This window comes from Dermacentor variabilis, unplaced genomic scaffold (assembly GCF_050947875.1).
Source record: "Dermacentor variabilis isolate Ectoservices unplaced genomic scaffold, ASM5094787v1 scaffold_12, whole genome shotgun sequence".
Taxonomy (NCBI): domain Eukaryota; kingdom Metazoa; phylum Arthropoda; class Arachnida; order Ixodida; family Ixodidae; genus Dermacentor; species Dermacentor variabilis.
Window position 1 is genome coordinate 61,363,987 of NW_027460280.1, and position 24,114 is coordinate 61,388,100.

Genomic DNA, 24,114 nt, shown 5'->3' on the forward strand with positions numbered 1-24,114 from the left:
CAAGCTTTGCCTGCTGCAGAACGCCAAGTACAGGCTCCAAATTTAACGAGACTGTGTAACACCGAGTATTAACGTGATAGCGTTAAGAGGAGGCGCTCCTCGAAACAAATTTTTTTTATATAACTTGTACTAGAGGTTATGAATTCAGCCAATTATAGAGTTTTTTATGCAGATTTCACATATGCCATTACTTTTTGTGTAGCTGTTATAGTTTTTGCGTTATGTGATGCACAATAGCAAAATATAGTCATTTTGCATGGGTGGCGCGGAGTCAAGCGAAAACAAAACTCTTCGACCGCCCGCGTTGTTGTGAAGGATAATTTCAATGAGTTCTTTTTTCTAGAAATGAAATAGAACTGGACAAGCAGCAGTTCATTTCGTCTTATAACACAATACAAGGATGTTTTTTGCAACGAGTAGTTCAGTACTAGTGACTGAATTTAACTGAGGACTTGAATGTCCCGGGGAAGTCTCTAATCATGTCCTGCATTTACCTCAATTTTCGATTATTAAGGCTCTGTTCACGATAATATTAAAGCCTTAGAGATTCTCGAGCACTAGTGTAACACTTTAGCTTGACTTAATATTTGCCTTTAGTGTCCCTTTAACAAAACTGATGACCTCATGCCTGGCTGCAGAATGCCATAGCCATCAAGTCATTGCAACAGGTTTTCTGACAATGCTAACTCATGAGAACAATTGAATTTTATAATTTCATGATTATCATTCTCAGTGGAGCGCACTGTAATACAAGTGAAAAGAACAAACTTACATCACAGCCATCCAATAGGCTCAAATGCATAGCATCATTTGCCTTCTTTGGTACATTCAACATCACTTCGAGCCCATCCTGGAAAAAAACAAAAGACAGCAAGAGATATTGCACAAACATTCACCTACCACACGTAATTAAGGAAGGCTGATGGATGACAACTAACCCGTATTTCACCCTGTACACCATCTTCACAGCATGCTAGCAAATCCTTTAAAAGCAGCTGGTACTTTGTTATCCGCTGCACTGGTTTAATCAAATATGCAGGGATGGGGTGAGGAACACCATGCTTGTGTTGTACTTCCTGAAATTGGTTGACAAAAACACATCATTTAGCAAATGAATACTCATCAGAAATTGGCATATGGCTCTGGAACAAGCCCTACAATGGCTTGTCGCAAACTGCAGGGAAGAATTATATGTGCCATCTTGTATTTCAGTTTCTTGATTTTGATTTACTGATTGGGTCTAACATTTAAAACCGACAAAGGAGTCTATGAGTGATGCCATGGAGCAAAAAAGCAGTACTCTGGATATATTTCAACCACCTGGAACTCTTTAATGTGCATCCAATGTTCTGTACACATGCATCTATTGCTTTCCACCCTCATCAGAATGTGGCTGCAGCAGCCAGGAATCAGACTGATGACCTCATGCCTGGCAGCAGAATGCCATAGCCAGTAAGTCATTGCGATGGGTTTCTCGACTTCCAATGAGAAAGGCAGTAAGCTTAGCAAACAGTGAAAATGTAAAGAAAATAAAATGTGCTCACCTCAAAAAATGCACCAGCATGTTGAATAAGCAAGGCATTTGACTCTGGTTTGTTTTTACAATATTTCACATAAATTTCAAACTTTTGTGCCTGTAAAGGAAGAAGCAGGAAAATTGGAAGCCGAAGCATAAGAATACGCATAAGTGTGTAATGTTAAAACTCACCCATGTGACAAAGCAGTGACCAACATCTTCAGGCATTGTTTCATACTTTTCAAGCTCCTTCAAGAATATACTGAAAATGTACAAATCAGGTAAGTGAAAAGACAGTTTCTAGAAACGTAGCACAGTTGCATTACTTTTACTTACGTCCAGCTTATCTAATACTATTGGAGGGAATAAAAGTAAAGACTGGTGTCAGTTTCAACAGAAATCTGCTTTAAAGGAACACTAAAGGCAAATACTAAGTCGACGTGGACTGTTTACGAGAAAATTGCATCTGAAGGCTCTGAATCCCTTTTTCGAAATTCAAATCTCCCGCCACCTAACCGGGAGAGCAATGGCATTGCATATGCCGTCACCACCCTGCCGTCGGTGAGTAAAACGGCACCCAACAGATGGTGGTACCGAGCCAAGACAGAGCGGTGGATTCGCTGCTACAGCTGCTTTTTGCTCAAGTGGCTTAGACCGTTCGGGCATCCCGCGACATCACATGGAAGTTGAATTCTTTGCTACTTGCAGTTTGTGCGAGTTTCGCGAGCCAGCAGCACTAGCACAGCACCATGCGATAACGAAACTACTGAAATGCAAAGGCGTGGGCGGCGCGGAGCCATGCGAAAACAAAACCTTTTGACCACCCGCATCATTGTCAAGGGTAATTTCATAGAGCTCTTTTTTCTAGAAGTGAAACAGAACTGTACAAGTAGCATTTTATTTCGTCTTGCAATACAATGATGTCTTTTGCAATGAGTGGTTCAGTACTGGCGACAGAATTTAATTAAGGAGTGCTTTTGTCATTGGGCAAATACTTGAACGTCCCGAGGGAGTCTCTAATCATGTCCTGCATTTACCTCAACTGCTCAATTATTAAGGCTCCGTTCGTGCTAATATTCGCACCTTAGAGATTCTCAAGCCCTAATCTATCACTAAAGCTTGACTTATTATTTGCCTTCAGTGTCCCTTTAAACAATAAATTTGAAGCTTCAGCATGGGCCATATATGGCACTGAAGTACAGCCACCATTAGACTTAATCACAAGAACGTCCCAATTCAATGGCTGTAGCCTGCACAAGAAGCAAACACCACGGTTCTTAGAAGGTGAACCATGCTAGCAGTTTCTATGCACTGTAAGATAATAATTTTAATATGACTGCTGGAGAAAAACGAAGTCATTTAAGGCATGTTCACGGCATGTTGAAGGCATGCCTGATGGTAGCTAAACACCACAAAATGAGTTCTGGAACCAAATTCTGTCACGATTCTTTTCTTCCCATTTCTTTTGCCCTTCGTCAGAGGCATCAACCACTTAGCACGATGAATGATAAGAAACAGAGTTCAATAAAATAGAAAAATTAAAATCATTACAGAATATAGTCCTTAAAGACATATGGAACTATGTAGATAATGTCAGAAATAAATGCTTTACATATGCGTACTCACCTATTGTGAAACTCGAATATCTCTTCCATGTTGCCAAATAATACATGTTCTTTGCCTACAACTCCTGAAGGTCTGTTGGCCTCTGTGTTCCTCAATTCTGCCATGTATGTATGAATGCATGTCTCGAGGTCCTTCACATAGGTCCTTTCTGTTTGCAGCAGCTCAGCCATTATAAACCTGTGACGAAAAAAAAACAAAAAAGACAAAAAGAAGACCAGAAAGGAAGCTTGGATTAACATTACTTCACTGCAGCATTGCCTCAAAAATGCAAGAGGCAAAATTTGCAAGTTAGGTGCATATAAAGGTTAACGAAATTCCCTAATAGAATTAAATATGAATATTAAAAAATAGCAGTTTTTAATATAATATCCAATGTCACATATTGTCAAGAACATGAGAGCATGATAAAGAAAACTCACATATCTATGAAAACACGTGAAGCTGCTTCATATTGCAGAAAGCGGAGGTAAATGAAGGTGTGCCTAAGCAAGCAGTACATATCTGAGCCACAAATTTATGAGATAATGACAATGGCAATAATGGAACAAGGGAACCAACAGCATGCAAGCAAGATGCATGTGGTAGCTTTTATTTGATACATATGCTGTGCTTACCCATATACATTGCGATTTCTTTGTGTGTGAGATTGACCCTTTGGAGGACAACGGAACATATACGTCCCACTTTATGTGCCCGAAAATGCTACTCAGAAGCAAAGGGGTGCATTGATATTATATGTTTCGTGCTGCCTTTTACCTAATGGTTTCAACAGTACTTCATGCGAGAATAGTTTTGGGAATGGGTACTAAGTGGCGATGAGTATGCAAAAGTTAGAAAAACTGTGTTCATTGTTGGAACGCTTCCTGAATTTGTCTCCTATTTGCTCACCAGAAACATTCTCAAGATGCCCGATAAGTAATTCCTCTTTCCTGCATTTAGATTTACACCTTCAGCACACAGTAAGCATTCGTTTTTGTATCTTCAGGTCGTAGCTAGACCGAAAAACTCGCCCTTATGAATGCACATGCAAAAAGGTGCTGGTGCCGCTGGTGTTTGACGCTTTGGCAAAAACTGTGCACAAACATTTTGTTTATCGCCTTCACTGTACCACTTTGCCCGTCGTGCTTCAGTCCGTTTTAAAAGTGGAGTGTTACATGTCATTTTTCGTTGAGGCCCTCAAAAGTCAGTAGGACAAATATGTCCCACTTTTCAATACACAATGGCTTGCTGTACAGAAGTGTAATTAATTGCAAACGACTTCTAAGCACCTCATTTAGTTATACCACACAAAAAATTTTGCATTGAGACCCTAGAGGATCAATGGGACATATGTGTCCCGCTTTTGTTTTTTTTTTGAAAGGCAATTAAGTGTCAGTGGGACAGTACATCTCACTTTTTAAAAATAAACTACTTGGGGTAGAGAAGTGAAACTAATTCTAAGCACCTCATTTATTCATACCATGGAATATATTTCAAGCGTTCTATAAAGCATATATGCTGTTCCACAAAGGGTCTTATAAAAGTTCATGAAGAGCACTACCTGTGATATTAATAACCATGCTCAAAACAAAGCAAGAACTTCTTTTTTTCTATTACCTTTCACCCCTCAATTTGCCTGGAAGCTTAACCAACACACAACCTTTATGTACAGGAGAGCCAGCCTTCTGATGACATAGGAAGAATGCCATGATCAAACTAAGCAATGTCTACTCTGCCAACTAAGTAAAACTTTTTTTGCATCTTGATCAATTCGACTCACCAAATAATGCAATCAATTTTGTCAATCCTGTCAGTGCCCAATCAATATAAGCCGACAGTATTTGCGTAAATTCGATATTCGAAAGAAGAATGCAATATTTTCCTTGTTTATGTGTTGCCTCACATTATACTGGCAAAGGCCCTGCAAACAACACTCGAAGTCCTACATTAAAAATCCCAAATGTAAGATACTGGATCACTGGATTCTGTAAATACCTTCAAATATCCTGGAGTTCTACCTTCACTCAAAATCTAAAGTGGCACCTTCACATTGAAACAATTTGCGCCAGGGCACTTGAGAAACTGGGATACTTAAAACGAACCCTCACGCACTCTACCAAGAACTGCGAATTACCCGCTTATAGATCCCTCGTCAGACCATTAATAGAATACGCCTCAGTGGTACGGTCACCCTACACCGCACTTGACATAAAAAAGCTCAAGGCCATGCAGAAGAAAGCAATATGGTTCATTTTCCGACAATATGGCCGCAGTTTTTCTCCCTCATCTCATGCATGCGCATTATTGGTGAACCCCTGGCTCATCGATGCAAGGTTGAGCGTATCACTTTGCTACATAAGACTGTACACAGCCACAGTTGCATTCAAGCACTGATTTCTTTCATTCATTACACTGGGCGTGCCACGCGCAGATCCAACCCACTTAATGTTGTTCCTTCCCAGCCATTTGTAGATTGTTTTAAATAATCATTTTTTCCAAGCATTGTCGACATTTGGGACAACCTAGATGGTTCCTTGTGGGAAAAACCAAATGAACAGTTTGTGAAAGAATTCCTAACCACATTTTATAATAGGTTTCAAATGGATTGTATGTTTGTTGTTTTATTTACTGTCTGATGTACCCACTCCTGCAATGTCTCGTGTATCGAGACAGCAGTATCTGTAAATAAATAAATAAAAGAAATAATAAATGACCTGCCTTGCACAGCCTCTCCTAATAGGCAGAGCACACAGCTTTGTGAATGAAAAAAAAAAAGAAAGGTGAGTGAGTGAGGCCGCATCAAGAGGCAACAGTGAAGCCCTGATACATGTCGAAAGAACTTGAATGTCCCTGAAAAGTGTGTGATTTCGCAGTATGTCCATCATGCCAGCGCTGCTTTCATTGACTGCTGTCACTTTCCACACATTGAATCTTGCTACCAGGAGATGCCATGGCTGGTCCACATGAACCAGAAGTGATGTAATAAAGAACAATACTCTAATGAAAACAAGGAATAACTACTAAGGCAAATGAGCGGGAAGAATCAAAGGAACTGAGGAACAATATTTAGTAACAACCTTATGAAGCCAGCAGACAATGAAGCTAAGGAAAGCTTAGGGAATAATGACGATTAGAAGTTTATTGGCACAAAGGCTGTAATGGCCCCAGAGCATCCAAGCACTGGCGATTTGTTGGCTCAAGGTTATGATAATAAATGAGCGTCTGTCATGGCTGCTTTGTGACTTCGGCATTGCGATGCTAAGCACGAGGTTGCAGGATCAAATCTTGGTGGCAGAAGTCGCATTTCGATGGGGGCGAAATGCAAAAACACCTGTGTACCGTGCATTGCGTGCATGTTAATGAATCGCAGGTGGTCAAAACTAATCCGGAGTCTACGACTATGGCATGCCACATAAAAAAAAATAGGGTACCATATATTTTCATAAAAGCACTGCAGGGAGGTATGTCTAATGGTTGAAATTAATGCAATGATGGTGACAAAGCTAAGGGACAATAACTTTTTAAGTGATATGTAGAAATTTGTGACGGGCTCTATGTTCTTAATAAAGAAGAAAAGCAATGAAAATGGAAGAAAAGGCAACTTGCTGCCAATAGGAATCAAGCCCACAACCTTTGCATGACACAGGTGCTGCTCTACCAATCGAGCTATGGCTCAACAGCTGTTCCTTTGTGCCACTTCATAATTTCACTCATTCATGATTATTCTACAACCCAAGTTTAAAAAAGTTTTTTGTCTTATAATATTTATGCTTTCCATGACTTCATTGTCTCTTGATTTCATATGGTTCTTACTAAAACTAATGGAGAACAGGTTCTTTCACAGGCTACTGGTACGAAAAATAATACTAGTAATCAAACATACGCAGGCCCAAATATGATGCAGGAAAAACACGCCATAGCTTACTCTTTTCTTCGTGCACTCTTGCGTTTTTCCTCATTGAGTTCCTTCACTGCTGACTCTTTCACTTTGCTTTCTAAATTCGGGTCGCTGTTACGGTCTAAAGAAAGCTCCTTGGTTTCCTGGAAAATGAGAAAGTGAAGCAAGTACAGAAGAATATTTGCAATTTTTTATCAGAACCTCAATGTAACACTTTAAGGAATATAGCAAGGGTAACAATATGTAAATACTATTGCAATAATGTAAAAGCAAGTTAAATATTAATGGCAACAGGCTGCTGGCTTAAGTTTTTATGACAGGATGTACAGTACTTGCAAGATTTCAATGCAAACCTGAATCTAACGCACACCCAGTTTTCGAGGGCTTAAAGTAAGAAAGTAAAAGTGCACCTGATTGTAAAATGTGCCAGATTTATAAAAGAAAACAATAGCGTGCCCTCCACATTAGAGATTAGAAAAAAACGAGATGTGCAGAATTTTATTTCACAGAAGGGAACGTTTCTTTAAATGAGCTTTCGTTGAGTTCATTGGCCACAGGTACCAAGTACACAGGGGCGGTATTCTTGAGCAATCACTTATAGAGATACTACAGTTAAAACTCAATCTAACGAAACCCGACTTTATGAAGTTCCCGATCTAACGAAGAAATTTACATTTCCCGGCAGGTACCCATAGGGTTCAATGTTATCCTCAAGCCGAATTAACGAAACAAACTTGGCCAAACTTCATTTAGCGAAATTTTTCTTGAAAAAAGTAAGCAAAAAACTCGGTGATTTCTTTCTAATTTTCACAGAGACAGGTTCTTCTTTGAGCGTGTTCTCTAAAGCTATCGTGTTAAACCATCTAGGCATCATGGTCACATACCTTGCTTCATTTTGACGAGGCTGCACGCCGAGCCCATGCACGGAACAGCCATCTCAACACCACCTCGGTAGGGGAGGGGCGGTGGTGGTTGCTTTTGTAATTTCATGGTTTATGCGACAGATGGCAGGATTATCGGCAAATACAATGCCGCAGTAGCCTTTGCGTGTCGCTACAATCCAATTTTAAATTTTGAAGGACCGAAAAATTCCTATCTTGATTTTACGAGCTTTCAGATTTAACAAAATAATTCGAGCGTGGTCTTCACCTCATTAAATCGAGTTTAAACTGCACTATCACTTTCACAGGATTTTACGTGACCCTGTATTGGACTTGTCGAAGTATGCAGCTGAGATTGTTCCGGCACTTTGCACAAATAGCACGCATAGCACTGCGCCAGAAACGCTGGTGGCCATACGATAACACATTTGGCGCTGAGTCGCATAAAATTTCACCAAAGTGATAGTTTATCTAAAAGTGATTGACCGAGAATGACACTCCAGATTGTAGCCGAGCACAAAATGAACGCACAACAAACTTCATGAAAACATGCTCAGTCATCATTTTGTGATGGCCATGATGTTACACCTGATGGCTCTGACAGGAGGCTGCTGCAAATGCTGTGAACACGGTTTTGGTTTCACATTCGATTGTAATGCACATGCAATTTTTGAACACATCTTCCCAGAAAAAAGGTGTGCATTAGGTTTGTGCAAGTACAGTACATCTTAATTTCTGTCAGCCCCTGCTCTGCATTCACCGTACATACAACAAACTATAGTATTCAAATTACATTCCTTTATTTAGTTGTTTGTTTTCTCATTCAATTTTGATCCTATCTATATTATTTGCAATAAAATCCAAAGTGTCACAACCCGTTATAATCCAATGGAATAAGCAAGGCTTATTTATTGTCATGAGGTCATTGCTGATGGACAAGTAACCATTAAACTCCACTCATTAGTGCAGCTACATAGTAACTTATAAAGAGGCATCGTGAATTGCAATTCAGATTTTCAGCAAATATTGAAAATTGTTGCCGTCATCTAATAGTTGGGTGAACAACTAATTGAGGCACTAAAGTAAAGCATAAGACCTTTGAGACAATGAAAGTGCTACAGGGATCGCAGCATGTTGCCCTAAAACAGTCACATACAGTCATATAGCAGGGGCTTTGCAACTTTTCACAAATGCTAGATGTTACGTTTGTGAACTACTACTATCTGCTTTGGGTGCACGCAGTGCCACCTGATCTATACTGGGCTTTGAAAGTCTAAAGAGGACCAGCTTCAATGAGCACTGAAAATATCTCATTTTGACAGACGCGTCAGTATTGTACAGTCAACTCCCGATAATTCGAAGCCGTTTCATTGGAATTTTCGGTTAATTAGAAGTGAAGTGCTGGTCCCGTCAGTTTTGCATGTAATCCTATAGAAGAAATCGCTCGATAATTCGAAGTCCTCATCCAGTAATATTGTTTAATTGGAAGTTAATTTTCAGCCGGGATCCTCGAGGTGACCGTCATTCTTTGGTAAAATGTGCAATTTTTCAAGTGTTGCAACAGTTCCGTGCTCCGAGTTGGTGTCATCGCCACCGCAGCCGCCCACAACGCCATCCTTCTTGGAGCGGCGCGATTATTCATTGCTACGGCTGCCGTGGCCTCCACGATCAACTCCGGCGGGAGGCGAAGCGCGGCTGCCGCACGTGGCCGGAGCTGATCGCGGAGGCCACGCGGGTGCCATAGGTTCACGTAGCGCTGCATACTGGCAGTGGCGAGATTGTGCGAGATTAGTCTTGCAGCGTTCGCAGCGTATGCCGAGGCGTGTGTTGGTCGAGCGCCTTTGTGCGGGAAGCTCGTAGGCTAGGTTATTCCACGAGTGATTCGGAATTGACTGTACCTAGTCGCGCAGTTTATAGCCATGGCAAACCGTGGCTCTTATCGCACGCTCGACCTGGCAACGAAAGTCGCGGTTTTGAAGGAAGTTGAGAAGGGAGGTGCTGCCAAACAAGACATAGCGCGGAAGTACGGGATCAAGCCGAACACGCTCTCTAACAACATCAAGAACAAGCGCACAATAATGGATGCATTTCAGAACGACAAGTTCAAGACTTCTCGGAAGCGAATGCGCACCGGCGCTTACCCAGAGTTGGAGAAGGCTCTGCTGGTTTGGATTAGGGAGGCCAGGAGCAACAAACTTCCTCTCAGCGGAGACATCGTTGCAATGAAAGCCCGAACACTTGCAGCAATGTTGGGGATCGATGACTTCGTTTCGTCAGATGGATGGCTGACGCGCTTTAAAGATCGCCATGACCTGGTTTTCAAGAGCGTGTGTGGTGAAAAGGCGTCCGTTAACCAGGAAACATGCGCCACGTGGAAGGACGGAAAGCTGCGTGAATATCTCGCCGAATACAGACCGGAAGACATCTTCAATGCAGATGAGACTGCACTCTTCTATCGGCTTCTACCAGAGAAGACCCTGACATTCAAGGACAACGACTGTGCTGGGGGCAAACGCAGCAAGGAGAGAGTGTCGGTGCTGATCGCGGCAAACATGACTGGCACGGAACGATGTCGGTTACTTGTGATCGGGAAAGCCGCGAAGCCGAGATGTTTTAAAGGCGTGAAGACGCTGCCTGTGGACTATGTGGCGAACAAAAAAGCGTGGATGACGGCCGAAATCTTCAAGAGCTGGATAAGCAAATTGGACCGCAAGTTTGCTGCTTCGAACCGCAAGGTGTTGTTCCTTGTCGATCACTGCAGTGCTCACGTGAATGTGCCAGCCTTGAGTGCAATACGCCTCGCATTTTTGCCTGCAAACACAACGGCTGTTTTGCAGCCAATGGACCAAGGCATCATCAAGAATGTTAAAGTCCTGTACAGGCGGCACCTCCTCGAGCGCATGATTTTGTGTATGGATAGCTCCACAAAGTACGAGGTGAGCCTGCTTAGTGCCATCCACATGTTGGCGCGAGCATGGGATCGTGTGAAGCAAGAAACAATCGCAAACTGCTTCAGGGCTTGCGGTTTTGTGGCAGCTTCTTCGGAGGATGCCTCTGAAATTTCAGCAGAGGAAGCGTCAACAAGCGAGCTTGACGGCACTGATTTTGGTGATGCTCTCGGGGGCGTCAATTTTGAAGATTACGTCGCCGTAGACAAGGCGGTCGAAACGTGCGGTGCGCTGACGGATAGCGAAATTGTAGAGATTATTCAGCCCCAGGAAGCGACCCAGGAAAGCGACGATGACGTTGAAGGCGAGCCGCAACCTAAGGCTACCGATGTAGCTGTGGGCCTTGCTCTTGCGGAGCGCTTCTTTGCCGCTGAAGGTAACGCGGAAGAAGCGTTCCGCCACATCTACAGCCTGCAGAACTTGCTTTCAGCAGCGCGATTCGGCAAGAAGAAGCAAAGCAAGATGACCGACTATTTTTCTTAGAGAAAATACTCGATTTCGCCACAAATAAAGTGCTGTTTTTTGTGTTTTGTGCTTAATTGGAAGTTAGTTTAATTCGAAGTTTTTTGCGGTCCCCGTGAACTTCGTATTAATGGGAGTCGACTGTACAAGTGAGCTTGAACATGCCATGATGTCCATGTTCATAGCATTAACTAGGCACGCATGGAGGAAATGGGCACACACCTCCACCTGGATGCCTAGTTTCTGTTCTAGTTGACTACGATACTGGTCCATGCGAAGGCTGAAGTCCTTGTAGCCTTTGTCAACAGCAGCCACCCAGCACTTGATGGCACTAGCATGAGCATGACCCCGCTCAACAAGGCTGTCAGCCAGCTGAAGCAGAAGGCGCACCTTTTCCCTTGTTTCCTGCATGCCAACCAATTAATCAAGGGTTACATAACAACCTTGTGTAGGCAGTGACACAGGAAAGGTATGAACATTACACGTTGAGAGTCACGAGGTACAGCAGGTCCATAAACATACGAAGAGATGCACGCACTCCTCCGCTCATCACCTTTCATTCAGTGCTGCAGTGGCACTAAAAAATTAACTTGCACCACCAGCCACTATTATGCATACACTGTTTTCTTTCTTATGTAAGTGATTACTTTTGTGCAAATGTAAGTTGGGACTCCGTTGAGCTGTACCTCCTCCCTCACCTCATTTTTTCCGATATCTATAAGGTAAAAAAACCAAATGATCCTCAGCACATTTTAAAAGACCAACAAAGGGGTTCACCAGGGCCAGAGCATCTGGCAAGCTTTGGTGTACATAACAGCAACGTTCCTAGTAAAAAGCTATGAAACACACCAAAACAAGCATCAGAAAGAAGAATGTTTGTACTGTTAAAGTCCCAATGGCTTGCCATCTATATACTATCGCTGAAAGCTTACATGCTATTTTCACACTTAGTAACCAGACATTAAAAAAGAAAAACGCATGCTCAAAATTAATTTCAATATAGTGCATTGCAAGAGCACTTGCCTTGGCATTTCCCTTGAATTCGTTGTGTTCCTTGAGTAACCTCTCCGTTTCTTCCCGACTTTCACCAACACTGCTGTGACTGGTTAGGTAATGTTCTCCTGTCTCTTTTATCCACCCTAAAGCCTGGAAGAAATTTATATCACACATGGCAAGTTTATTTGCAACATAATTAAAATAAACTGTATCCCAACCTAACAAAGAGCCATTTAATAAAATGTTTAGTTATTTTAGTTTCCTCTGATTACATGTATTTGGCCAAATTGTAGCATTATTTTCCTCAATTTAGTGAATCTTTATTTTAGCTAAACTGCATGAATTTAATGATACCTTTGCATGTCTGCAGCATCCGCAAAATGCACATAGTAATGGGGAGCAAAATGTCATGATGTGCCATTTGTTAGGATGACATTTTGTCATCCTAGAATCTTCCAACTGCACAAATTGGTGATGCAATAAAAATGAACATACCAAACCTCACATAATTAATAAAAGAATATGTTCTAATTTAGAGAAACTAAAGATACAATGGCAAAAGTAGTATCAGCACATTGAAGAAACAGAACACATTTGATTGCTCTACCAGCAAGCTGGCTTCGCAGCACATAGACTGCCCATAAGGAAAAACCCAAAACAAAAATGATGAGGTAAACATTTTTCGAATTACTTTACACTTCATTTTCTCAGTATTCATAAGATGAGTACTAGTTTGTCCTTTACAAACAGCTGTGCAGTATCACAAGAGTGATACAGGTATTCTTGTTATATTTCCAAAGTGTTCAGACGGCAATGTAGCTAAATGGTGGCATTACCAAATCGGTAAAGGGGAAATCAAAATGCCCTTGGCTAAACAAGTTTAAGCATATTTATAAAGCTACAAAGAGATTAATGTGGTTGCTTAGCACAATAATTGAAAAAAAATATCAACAGAAAGGCAAGCTTTCCTTCTAAATCAACGCTTCATCATTTTGCCCTTTTATATCGATCAATGTGACAGTTAATCGCATAATGCGAAGGTTGTGGGTTTGGTCCCCGCTGGCAACAAGTTATCTTTTTGTCCACTTTCATTTCCTTTTTCTTCATTATTTTCTACATTTCAATTTCAACCACAGATAATAGCCCCTATGTTTTCCTTGGCTTCCTTGCCTGTTGGCTTTATATGGTTGTTATTAAGAAAAATCGAGCCCCTCCGTTTCTCTTTTTCTCATTCATTCATAGCGAGGGTCTCGAATCTGGCAGCCTTGATGCCATTAGGTAGCATATGAGGGTTTATTATCCACGTGCCTGCTCTCCTAAGTTCACATGTTACGCGACGCCATTGGGCAAAAAAAGGTACTCCCCATCCACCCACCATGACTCTGAGTGGCGCTGGCTAACACTCCCAGTAGATCTAATGCACATAAATACCCAAGTTAGTGGTTGGACAGATGGCCATCGCTGTAGCACAATTAGTAGTGCATCACATGCCTAGTGCAAAGGTTGAGGGTTCGCTCCCCACTGGAAATCGTCCACTTTCATTTCCCTTTTCTTCATTAGTATATACATTTCCATTTTAAACACACCTATGCATTCTTTGGCTTCACTGCCTGTTGGCTTTATACGGTCGTGGTTAACAAAAATAGAGCCCCTATGTTTCTCTTCTCATATACTGAGTTCAGTAATACCTTCTGTATCAAACATTTACAAGAATACAACCCACGTCATCCAAGCTAGTATTTGCCACATACAAGACGTGCACTGACTGACATGCTATGTAAATAAAGTTCAATGAAAGGATATGTCATTATATTTAGTAATCACTTACAATGAATGCAAGGAACATTTTAGCAGCCAACAAAAGCGATTTACAACTAATGCAGGAGACCATGAGAGTTTTTCTAGCAATAATTAAACTATAAATCTTGCTCTGGAGAAATTAAGTTGGTTTTTTCCACAGTTCATTGGTCACCTTACAAGCAGCAGGTGAACTTTCCATTCTAGAATAATATGTTACCTCAACCATTTATTCATCAAATGAAAGAAGAGGAGCAGTGCGATCTAAGATTCTCAGTACTTGGACACAAGAAGCATGACTCTGCTGCCAAAATTTGACAACCAAGACTTTGTGGCCGATTACAAACCCAACTGTCTTTTCACATACATCTGTTATATGATGCTATAAGGGGGCCTCAATAACATCAAAACCATATTGAAAAAGTCTGTGTAAACTGAAGGTAGCCTTGAAAGTACAAAGAAAAACTTACTTTTGCCAATATGAAGAATCATGGTTTAAGTAGGTAACAGAATGGTCTTTTTTGAACATCTGGGTGTCACATGAGTTTTTAAGCTTGGTAAATATTCTTGCAAAAATCTACTACAGAGCTTCAACAATCTTACAAAATATTTTTAGAGTTACCTGGGCAATGGAGATGTGACCAGTGATGGGGCCCTAGGGACATGCTTCAATTTTGTACAATGATTTGATATCATCAGCTCTCGACAGGCATTGGACAAGTAATTTCTACCTGGTTTTCATCAACTAAATTCAAAAATTTAATTCAGGGGTTTTATGTGCCAAAACTATGACCTGATTATGATGCACGCATTTCCACCAATTCTTTTTGTTCTTTACAAACGCTGTGTCGTCGAACGTGACAGGTTGCCACAGTTGTTCAGTTTCTAAAATAAATGTCAGTTCGTTTCTTTTTTGCTAAGATTGCTATTTGGGCCTGTTGGTGTGCCACAGATTATGTAGTGTTACAAACAAGGACACGAGGAAGAAACAAATTATAAACACGGCACTAATTGTGTGTAGAATTCGTTTCTCACTTGTGTCTTTGTCTGAAATGCACTACATAATCTGTTTCATTTACTGAACAGACTTGCCTGTGCATAATGTGCTTTTGCCCATTCATACAAACTTTGCACTAACAAGGATTAAAAGGTCACTAAAGAGAGAAAGGATTTCTTCTTTATCACTAAATTACCCATCTGTATTATCAAAAACACCACTCTTACCACGATAAGACGATTGGTAATCCAGAAAAAGCCCAATAACAAAATTCAGGTGGTGACACTGCCTTCAAGCTCCCGCACCAGCTCATTGTGAAGTCGTGGATCTTGACAGCATCTTCTAGGGCCTAGTTAATTCTTCAGCGGTAAAAATAGACTACATTGTGTTCTAAAGGAGCCAAAGATTGAACATGGCGAGTTTCGGGAATTTTTGCTGAGCCCAATACGGCCTAAATACGAAAAAATACTTTGAAATCTGTGACGTCACAATGACGGACCAGCATTGTGGATACGGCGCGAAACTGAAAAACTAAAACTCTGACCTTCATTTTCTTTTCTAAACAGGCTATTATTTTGAAATTAACAACAAAATAGTTTCCAAAGGCCACGTTATCCTTGAGTTCACCGACATTTTCCATCCACCACTCACCATTGCTAACTGGCACAATCAGCTTCAAGTGGAGAGGATGCGCAACAGCTTGGTTGCCACACGAGACATTGCAGAAATGACAGTTTATGCCAACAAAGTGGGATGTAATAGCTCAGTGATTCCCACACACATAGAAATAACTTTATTACCTTCCTTATCGTTGCTATGGCTGCATCCCCTGAAGTGCAGTGACCATTCTCTGGCTTAAAAATCTCCCAAAAGAGGAAAGGCACAGCCTAGGCTACCAAATGCTCAAGATGTTCTGACCATCTTTAACAAATCAAAATAGGACGCAACTTTAGTGGGGAAAAAAGATGTTAAATATATTTAAGCTAACAATGGCACACTGATTCACAGATGCACATGGAGTCATGGAGTGACCAAATTTTGGGCCTAGCTTCAGTAATACTCTAGCCCAAACAACTTACTTGCTTTGCACTTCTCTCAAAGAGCACATACTGCTGGCACTGGTCTAGTCGTTTCTTGCGTACAGTCCAGTACTCCAGGACTTTGTTCTCTTGCTTCAGCAGCTGTTCCATGAGAGCTGTGGAGGTTTAACAGGTGCTTGTCAGTTCACACATTCGAGAAATATAGAAACTAAGACCAAAAAAAATAGAGAGTAAAATTTTGTCCCACAGCTCCTTTTTCAGCACTATGCTGCCTAATTGCTATTTGTTGCTGTATATTAATATGTCAGCATGCCTACAAGGCTTTGCTCAATGACACAGTGCCTGAAGGCCCCAACACATAGTGATGTCACAAATAATGTGACTGGGCTTCTTCATAGGAATTCATGGTTACCAGCAGTACAAAATTGACAGAGATGAGGAGCAGGCAACACGAGCACTAACTTCAAGTGCTGTGTGTGTTCTTGTCCGTCTGGTCTTCTTCACGCTGTACAGATAATTATCAATGAACAGCAAGACCAACTTTCCATGCTAACTTCAAACTGATCATTAATGCAAAAATTACTTGCATATATGTACACAAACAATAAGAACAAATAAACAAAATAAAGAGTTTAAAAACATACAAGGTGGGAAAGGTAATACCGTATTTACTCACATAATGATCACACTTTTTAAAAAATTGACGCAAATTCAGGGGTGCAATCATTACGCGGGTTAAATTTCCCGTGAAAAGAAAAAAAAAGTTTTGTTTTATTTTTTCATCCCGTGTTTGCTGCGAGATGACAACAGTTCAACAAATAGGCGGCTGCCGCTGTAACAGTGCGGGACACCAAAACAAAAATGGCGGCCGGCAGAGCAAGCCGAACGCGACGAATGCAATTTTTTTTTTCCTTCTTGTGAGTACATCACACGCATTGAAACAGTTTCTTCTGTATCAGTAATGAATAATATTGTTACTATGGACAAGTTTGCGTCAATAACGTAGCCATGACCACTTTGAGGGGACAGAAACAGAGATGGGCGCACTTAGCTGCCAGTGACAGAAACCCATGGCGGGCACGTTGTGGAAACTGCGGCATTTGTCTTCACTACTATCCTAATACGGCATGCTTTTGCTAAGGGTGGGCGAATATCTTAGCTGTGTTACAAGCGTCGGCATATGAATAGGGTACATTTCTAACGTATCACTGTAAACGTGGCTGCTATCGTTGCCGCTTACGATTTGTTGAGTGCCCACGAGTGCAGACGAGAACAATCGAAAAGCACCTTTTTTGTTATTGTTGTTGTTGTTGTCCACAACCGTTATAAAGCCTACAAATAATAAAGCCAAGGCAAGTTAGGTTGTAGCTTTTTTTTTTTTTTCATGGAAGTGCGGAAAGTGATGAAAGGAATGAAATGGGGCATCTGTTTAAGAATGTTCGGTCCGTGCAGACCACTTGGTATGTCTTGAAGAGTCATTCGCCTAGCATTCGACAGCATTTGACAGATGGTAAGCGCGATAATCATTAGCTAGACTTGGCACATGACATATCGCTGCGGCAAGTTCGGGGTGCGATCATTACACGGGAAAGGAAAAAAATCGAATTTTGACGACAGAATTCAGGGATGCGATCATTACGCGAGTGCGATCCTTATGCAAGTAAATACGGTAGCCACCAGTAAACACACCGAGAATGCACAATGCCACACATCAGACATTACCAAAGTGGGTGCGCATGCTAGTACAGTCGAACCTCAATAAACGATCACAGATGTAACAAATTATAGAATATAAAAATGTAATTTTAAAATGTTCTCAATGGTATAAGCAAGTATTGAATGCATGCTTACAACAAATATTGGATGTAATGAAGGCATTTTCATGCTGGATGAAACATTATATAACAAGTTCCGGCTGTAATGTCCTATTGTGGTGTTCTGCATTCTTGGAGTCTTGACACATGGGTCTTAGTATTGCTTGGTTAGTGTGCTTTCAGTGTCATTATTCATTTTTAAATTATTTCTTGACATTTTTTGGTTTCTTACCATTTGCCTACACATATGCAAATGATGTATTTGGGACATGCCCCAATTTCGTACAATGATGTAATAATAGTTTATTCATGAGATAAAACAAATTGAATCACAGTCTAATAAAGATGCATTCACCAAAATATTTAACACAACACCGAGAACATAAAGCATCTGTTTTCCGTGACTTAATTTTGTGCTGCCTGTAATCATGGGCACACTTGTGACCGAGTGTAAGGTGCCACTCACCTTTCACCTTGGCCTCAGGGCCCCGGCAACTTGCATCCCCATGCCCTCCACAATGCTGGCTGCACCGGGCAGTGTACTTCAGGAAGGTCTCGGCATTGCGACGGGCCATGGTGCATGCTTTGAGAAATGCTTCCTTCTTCTCTTGATGCTTGGCGAGAAGCTGGGCCAGTTGGGCACCTCGATCTGTACCTTCCATCTCCTCCCCGGCAGCACACCAGTCTTCATCGCGTCGGTACTCCCGCTCAAGGCTATCCAAGACAGAGTAGACCTGCCAGCAAGACACCCAACTAACCCTCAAAATGCTGCTACCACTTACCAGGAAGCATCGTTAAGCACCAAGAGGCAGTGAAATATAATTCCTCAGAAACACACTGAATTTGTTTTAATTGCCATCGTCATCCCAAGGACTGCATTAGAGCTTTTTAAGGTAAGGTACGAATTACCACTGTAGCAAAGCTGCCTCAAGGTGGAAATTAATGAAATTTAATGCCGAAGGTAGTTAAAAGCACACATTCACTGCGAGACAATGCTACTCTTACAGCACTGTGAGAGTCTGTAACACCAACAAAAACACCCGAAATACGCTCCAGCACCGCAGATGGCACATGGAACTACTGCTTAAAGCTGTTCACAGAATATGTGGTCACCTGCTCCGCTGTCTTGTAGAAGCGCAAAGCAGCCGTGACCATGCGATGACGATCCTCAGCATGCGTCATCATACGATGCCACCACGTGTCAACAGCCTCCGCGACAGCCCGCACAGCTGCTGGATCATAATGGTTTGCTTGTACAAGAGACTCTGCCCTCTGTTGAATCTGAATGGCACTCGCATGCGTTTTCTGAAAGAAAAAGAAAAAAGAAAATAAAGAAAGAAAGAGAAAAAAGATATATGCATGTTCAAATGCTAAAACTCTGCACTTACCAGACATATAATAGGGCCCCCAATTCGAAATCAAAACTGCTTATATGCTGCTCATATAGGTGAACCCTTCAAAAAGTGCTATGAGCATTTTTCATAATGCTACAGTAATTCACAAGCGCTAGTACAGTTAAACCTCAATATAACAAAATTCTCGATATAATGAAGTATTAAACATTTTACAACTTATTGTCCATAGAACAGCATGTATTTAAGACCTCAATATAAGGAATTGTGTTTATACATGATTTCAATATAATGAACCTTCATTGCTGTCGCGAAGGGATATCGAGACAATAAATGGAAACTTTGGCAGACGCAGATGGTCAAATGGCTGAATTACAAAGCTGCTTGCAAACGCACCTCTGAAACTGCACGCTGTGCGAGTAAGAGCGACCAACCGCCGAAGTGAAGCAGCGTCATGTTCCACATAAAGTACAAGTGCAATAAGATTCTCGTGCTACGCACACTGTATGATTTGGGTGCGAGTGAGAGCGTACGAGGGTGAGCCGAGAAGGATGGTGGCTTGATGAGTACCATCTTCACGCACGAGCAAGAGAAAAGAGGGAGGGGAGCAAGCTCATGACAACACAATCAAGCGCGCGCGAGGGGGGGGGGGGGGTTCAGGTTGGTAAGCGCGACTGTGGCTGCGCATGGCTGTCAGTGCAGCTGAGTGCACATGCAGCCTGCGCACTCACATAGGTAATCTGCCACGTATGCAAAGAGTGGGTGTGGCAAGATGACATGACATCACGTGCGCTGTCCTCCTGCACGTTTAGTAATGAAGGTCACGTAATGTTGAGCTTCTGAGAAGCATTGAAGAGAGACAGAGGAAGTATTCGCTCCCCACTCTCAGCGCTTTTCATGATAGCGATGTCCCACTGCGGGCGACACTATCAGCCGCAAGAGCGGAGTGGAAACGAAAGCGTGGCTGGCTTCACTTCGTACGGCTGATATGAAGACATCGTCAACACAGCATGAAACCGTACCTACCGTATCTTTTTTCTTATTCAAGACTTCAATGTCTTCCATGTAAGAAAAATCCATCGGCAACAGTATTTATTTGTATGAAAAATCTAATTTTAATATAACGAAGCAAACTGATCATTTTACCCACTTCATTATACCTAGGCTTAACTGTATAGCGTTATTCAGACAATGTAGCACACAACTCACACACAGCACTGGCAGCAGCAAAGGCAAAGTACTTTCTACTTCACAATGTGACGATTGAAACACAAAAGTGGCATTGGGATGCAAATGCGTATTGTCCAACAATCAACCTCTCTATATGGCTTTCAAAGATTATGAAAAGGCATTTGATTCAGTAGAGATACCTATAGTAATGGATGCATTGCATAATCAAGAAGTACAGGAGGCATACGTGAATATCTTGGGAAATATCTACAAAGATTCCACAGCTACCTTTGTTCTCCACAAGAAAAGCAGAAAATTACCTATCAGGAAAGTGGTCAAACAAGGAGACACAATTTCTCCAATGCTATTCGCTGCATGCTTGGAAGCATTCAAGCTAGTAAACTGGGAAGGCTTAGGAGTGAGGATTAACGGCGAATATCTCAGCAACCTTTGGTTTGCAGATGACATTGTCCTATTCAGCAACACTGGGGACGAGTTACAAAAAATGATTGAGGACCTTAAAAGAGAGAGTGTAAGAGTGGGGTTGAAGATTAATATGCAAAAGACAAAGATAATGTTCAGTAGCCTGGCAAGGGAACAAGAGTTCAGGATTGCCAGTCAGCCCCTAGAGTCTGTACAGGAATAGGTTTATCTAGGTCAACTACTCACAGGTAATCACATACATAGGTAAATTTACAGAAGAATAAACATGGGGTGGAGTGCATATGGCAGGCATTATGAAATCCTGAGTGAGAGCTTACCACTGTCATGCACAATCATTGCATTCTACCAGTGCTAACATATGGGGCAGAAACTTGGAGCTTAACAAAGAAGCTGAAGAACAAGTTAAGGACCCCGCAAAGGGCGACGGAATGAAAAATGGTAGGCTTAACATTAAGAGACTGGAAGTAAGCAGTGTTGATCATAGAGCAAACGGGGATAGCCGATACTATTAAAGTTGACATTAAGAGAAAGAAAATTGAGCTGGGCAGGCTATGTAATGGGTAGGGTAGAGTGGATGATTAGTGTTATAAAATGGATGCCAAGGGAAGGGAAGCGCAGTCGAGGACGGCAGAAAATCAGGAGAGGTGATGAAATGAGGAAATTTGCAGGCGCAAGTTGGAATGAGCTAGTGCAAGACAGGAGTAATTGGAGACTGCTGGGAGAGACCATCGTCCTGCAGTGGATATAAATATGGGCTGATTATTATTATTATTATTATTATTATTATTATTATTATTATTATTATTATTATTATTATTATTATTATCCGTGCAGCTTCTGGGTCAGCATGACATCATTTCCCTGGTTTGCTAGCCACAACACATGCTAACAGACTTGTAAGGCATCAAAGATACAGCAGTCCACTAAAAACAGAGCTAAATGATATTTACGTTTGTGGTTATTTTTTCATAAATATAATGTCAGTGGTTTCTTCAACTTCTTGAATTGTGGTGTTTTTTGCAACTGTGATATACCGTCATGTTCTATATGAATTGCAACAAGGGAGCCTGTGGCCCAAGGAGCTGCACGGAAGTGCCAACATAAAAATTGACTCGTCATCTCAACCCTGCGAAAGTGGATGGCCAGCAAAGCTGTTAGAAAATCACTCAAATGCCGTCGATGGGCATATGAAATGTTTTGTTTTGCCTAGTCTTAGCATGACACCGTTGTTGAGCATTATGATTTTGCACTCTTCGACGCTCATCGTATTCACGCTGCTCTTCGGGAGCCTGAACTTTGCGTGGTCTACCCATAGCAGTCTTGCAATGAACTGAATGAGTTGCTAGGCAGGTCTCCCTTTTATATATGACATTTGGTGATACCACTCACTGATTCACATGCTGCTGCTGCCCCTTTCCCACTGGAACAGCTTATGCAACCGTAATCTTTACTGGGAAACACACATGGGGATATGGAACGTGCCTTATATTGTTCACAGGCACCTTATCATCCATCATGCAGTTTTGACGCTTGTTTTGTGCTTTTCTTTATTGAAATGAATACTGGGCTGTGTGTTGTATGCTTGATTCCAAAGGAAATATGCACTTTTTTTCATTTTCTTTTCTTTTTTTCCCTGACAGACACGAAAAATTCCAAAAGGTGAACTGAACACCATTTCAATTAGTGGTACAGTCGAACCCCGCTACAACGAACGTCGCTTCAACGAAATTTTCGCTTCAACGAAATATTTCCAATTCCCCGTCAGCTCGCTATACAAAGTAATGGAACAAATTTCTCATCACAACGAACCATTTTTGGGGCGCGTTTCCGCTTCAACGAAATTTTTGCTATGCGAAGCTCGATTTAAAAATATATCTTACAATAAAACAAGCATATCGCCGCCCATCTATGTACTTCCATAGGCCCACGCTGCTTTGTTTCGCTAAACATTCGCTGGACCAAACTAATCCACTCACTGAAACGCACATGATCACCGCCATAGCTTGGTGTTGATGACTATCGGGCTGGCTGCCTTGCGACAAGGCGCGGGGGCAAGCTCCCGTTTTCTTCCAATCCAATTCAGAGCCGCAACCAATCCGTTGCCAAAGGACGCAGCAGCCTGGCAACAGCAGCGCGTTTGCCCTAGTTTTTTTCACTCGTGCTTGTGCTGCTAGTGCGCTGTAATGAATGCGAGCATGGCGACTTCATCTAGAAAGCGGAAGTTCCTCTCGCTTGAAGAGAAGGCACGGATTATCAGCGCGGCATCCAGTGGCAGGAAAAAGGGAGATGTTGCAGCGGACTTCGGCATCTCACAGAGCACGCTGTCAACGATCTTGAAGTCGAAAGACGCGATAGCGCAAGCTCTTTCTTCGGGGACATCCGCGAAGCGGAAAAAGCTGACGCAAGCGGCTCATGAGGACCTTGAGAAGGCTCTGTACACGTGGTTCCTCGACGTGCGCGCAAAGAAGATGCCGGTCAGCGGAAACATGTTGCAGCAAAAGGCACTTGGCTATGCCTGTATGCTGGGCATCAATGATTTCAAAGCCAGCTCAGGGTGGCTGACCCGTTTTAAGGCCAGGCATGAAATCGTCGCTAAAGTGCTGTGTGGGGAGTCGGCCTCATCAGACGCCGACGCTGCATCTGCTTGGGCATCAGCTACTGTGCCGGAATTAATGGAGAAATATGCCACATCAGACATATACAATGCCGATGAAACGGGACTTTTCTTCGAGCTCCTCCCCTCCAAGACGCTTCACATGAAGGGCCAGCCATGCAGCGGAGGGAAGCATAGCAAAAAGCGTGTGACTGTGCTCCTGTGCTGCAACATGGACGGGTCTGACAAGCGCTGCCCACTGGTGATAGGCAAAAGTGCGAAGCCGCGGTGCTTCAAAGGTGGCAAGAGCCTGCCCGTCAAATATGTTGCCAATAAGAAGTCTTGGATGACACGGGCCGTTTTCAAAGAGTGGCTAACCGCTTTCGACCGTGACATGACGGCAAAGAAACGTAAGGTTTGTTTGCTCATCGACAATTGCTCAGCGCATAACGTTGAAGACGTTCAGCTTCAAAGCGTGGAAGTAAGATTCTTCCCGCCGAATTGCACGGCTTTAATCCAGCCGCTGGATCAAGGTATCATCAATAGCGTTAAAAGCGCTTATCGACAGCGACTGATTCAGCGGCTGGTGTTAAACATCGAC

At 42.1% G+C, this 24,114-nt stretch overlaps 1 protein-coding gene across 4 annotated transcripts in view; it reads right to left on the reverse strand.

Moving 5' to 3' along the window:
- The window catches only part of trio (trio Rho guanine nucleotide exchange factor), a 299,147-nt gene that overhangs the window by 213,275 nt on the left and 61,758 nt on the right, over positions 1-24,114 (reverse strand). For all 4 annotated transcript variants that reach the window (XM_075677244.1, XM_075677243.1, XM_075677245.1 and 1 more), the window contains exons 21-31: positions 19,068-19,259; positions 18,421-18,688; positions 16,180-16,295; positions 12,334-12,456; positions 11,533-11,715; positions 7,047-7,162; positions 3,143-3,319; positions 1,709-1,778; positions 1,545-1,634; positions 939-1,076; positions 773-850 (exon numbers count right to left, since the gene is read on the reverse strand). In XM_075677244.1, the coding sequence (XP_075533359.1) occupies positions 773-850; positions 939-1,076; positions 1,545-1,634; positions 1,709-1,778; positions 3,143-3,319; positions 7,047-7,162; positions 11,533-11,715; positions 12,334-12,456; positions 16,180-16,295; positions 18,421-18,688; positions 19,068-19,259 (1,551 nt within the window). The remainder of the gene's footprint in view (positions 1-772; positions 851-938; positions 1,077-1,544; positions 1,635-1,708; positions 1,779-3,142; positions 3,320-7,046; positions 7,163-11,532; positions 11,716-12,333; positions 12,457-16,179; positions 16,296-18,420; positions 18,689-19,067; positions 19,260-24,114) is intronic.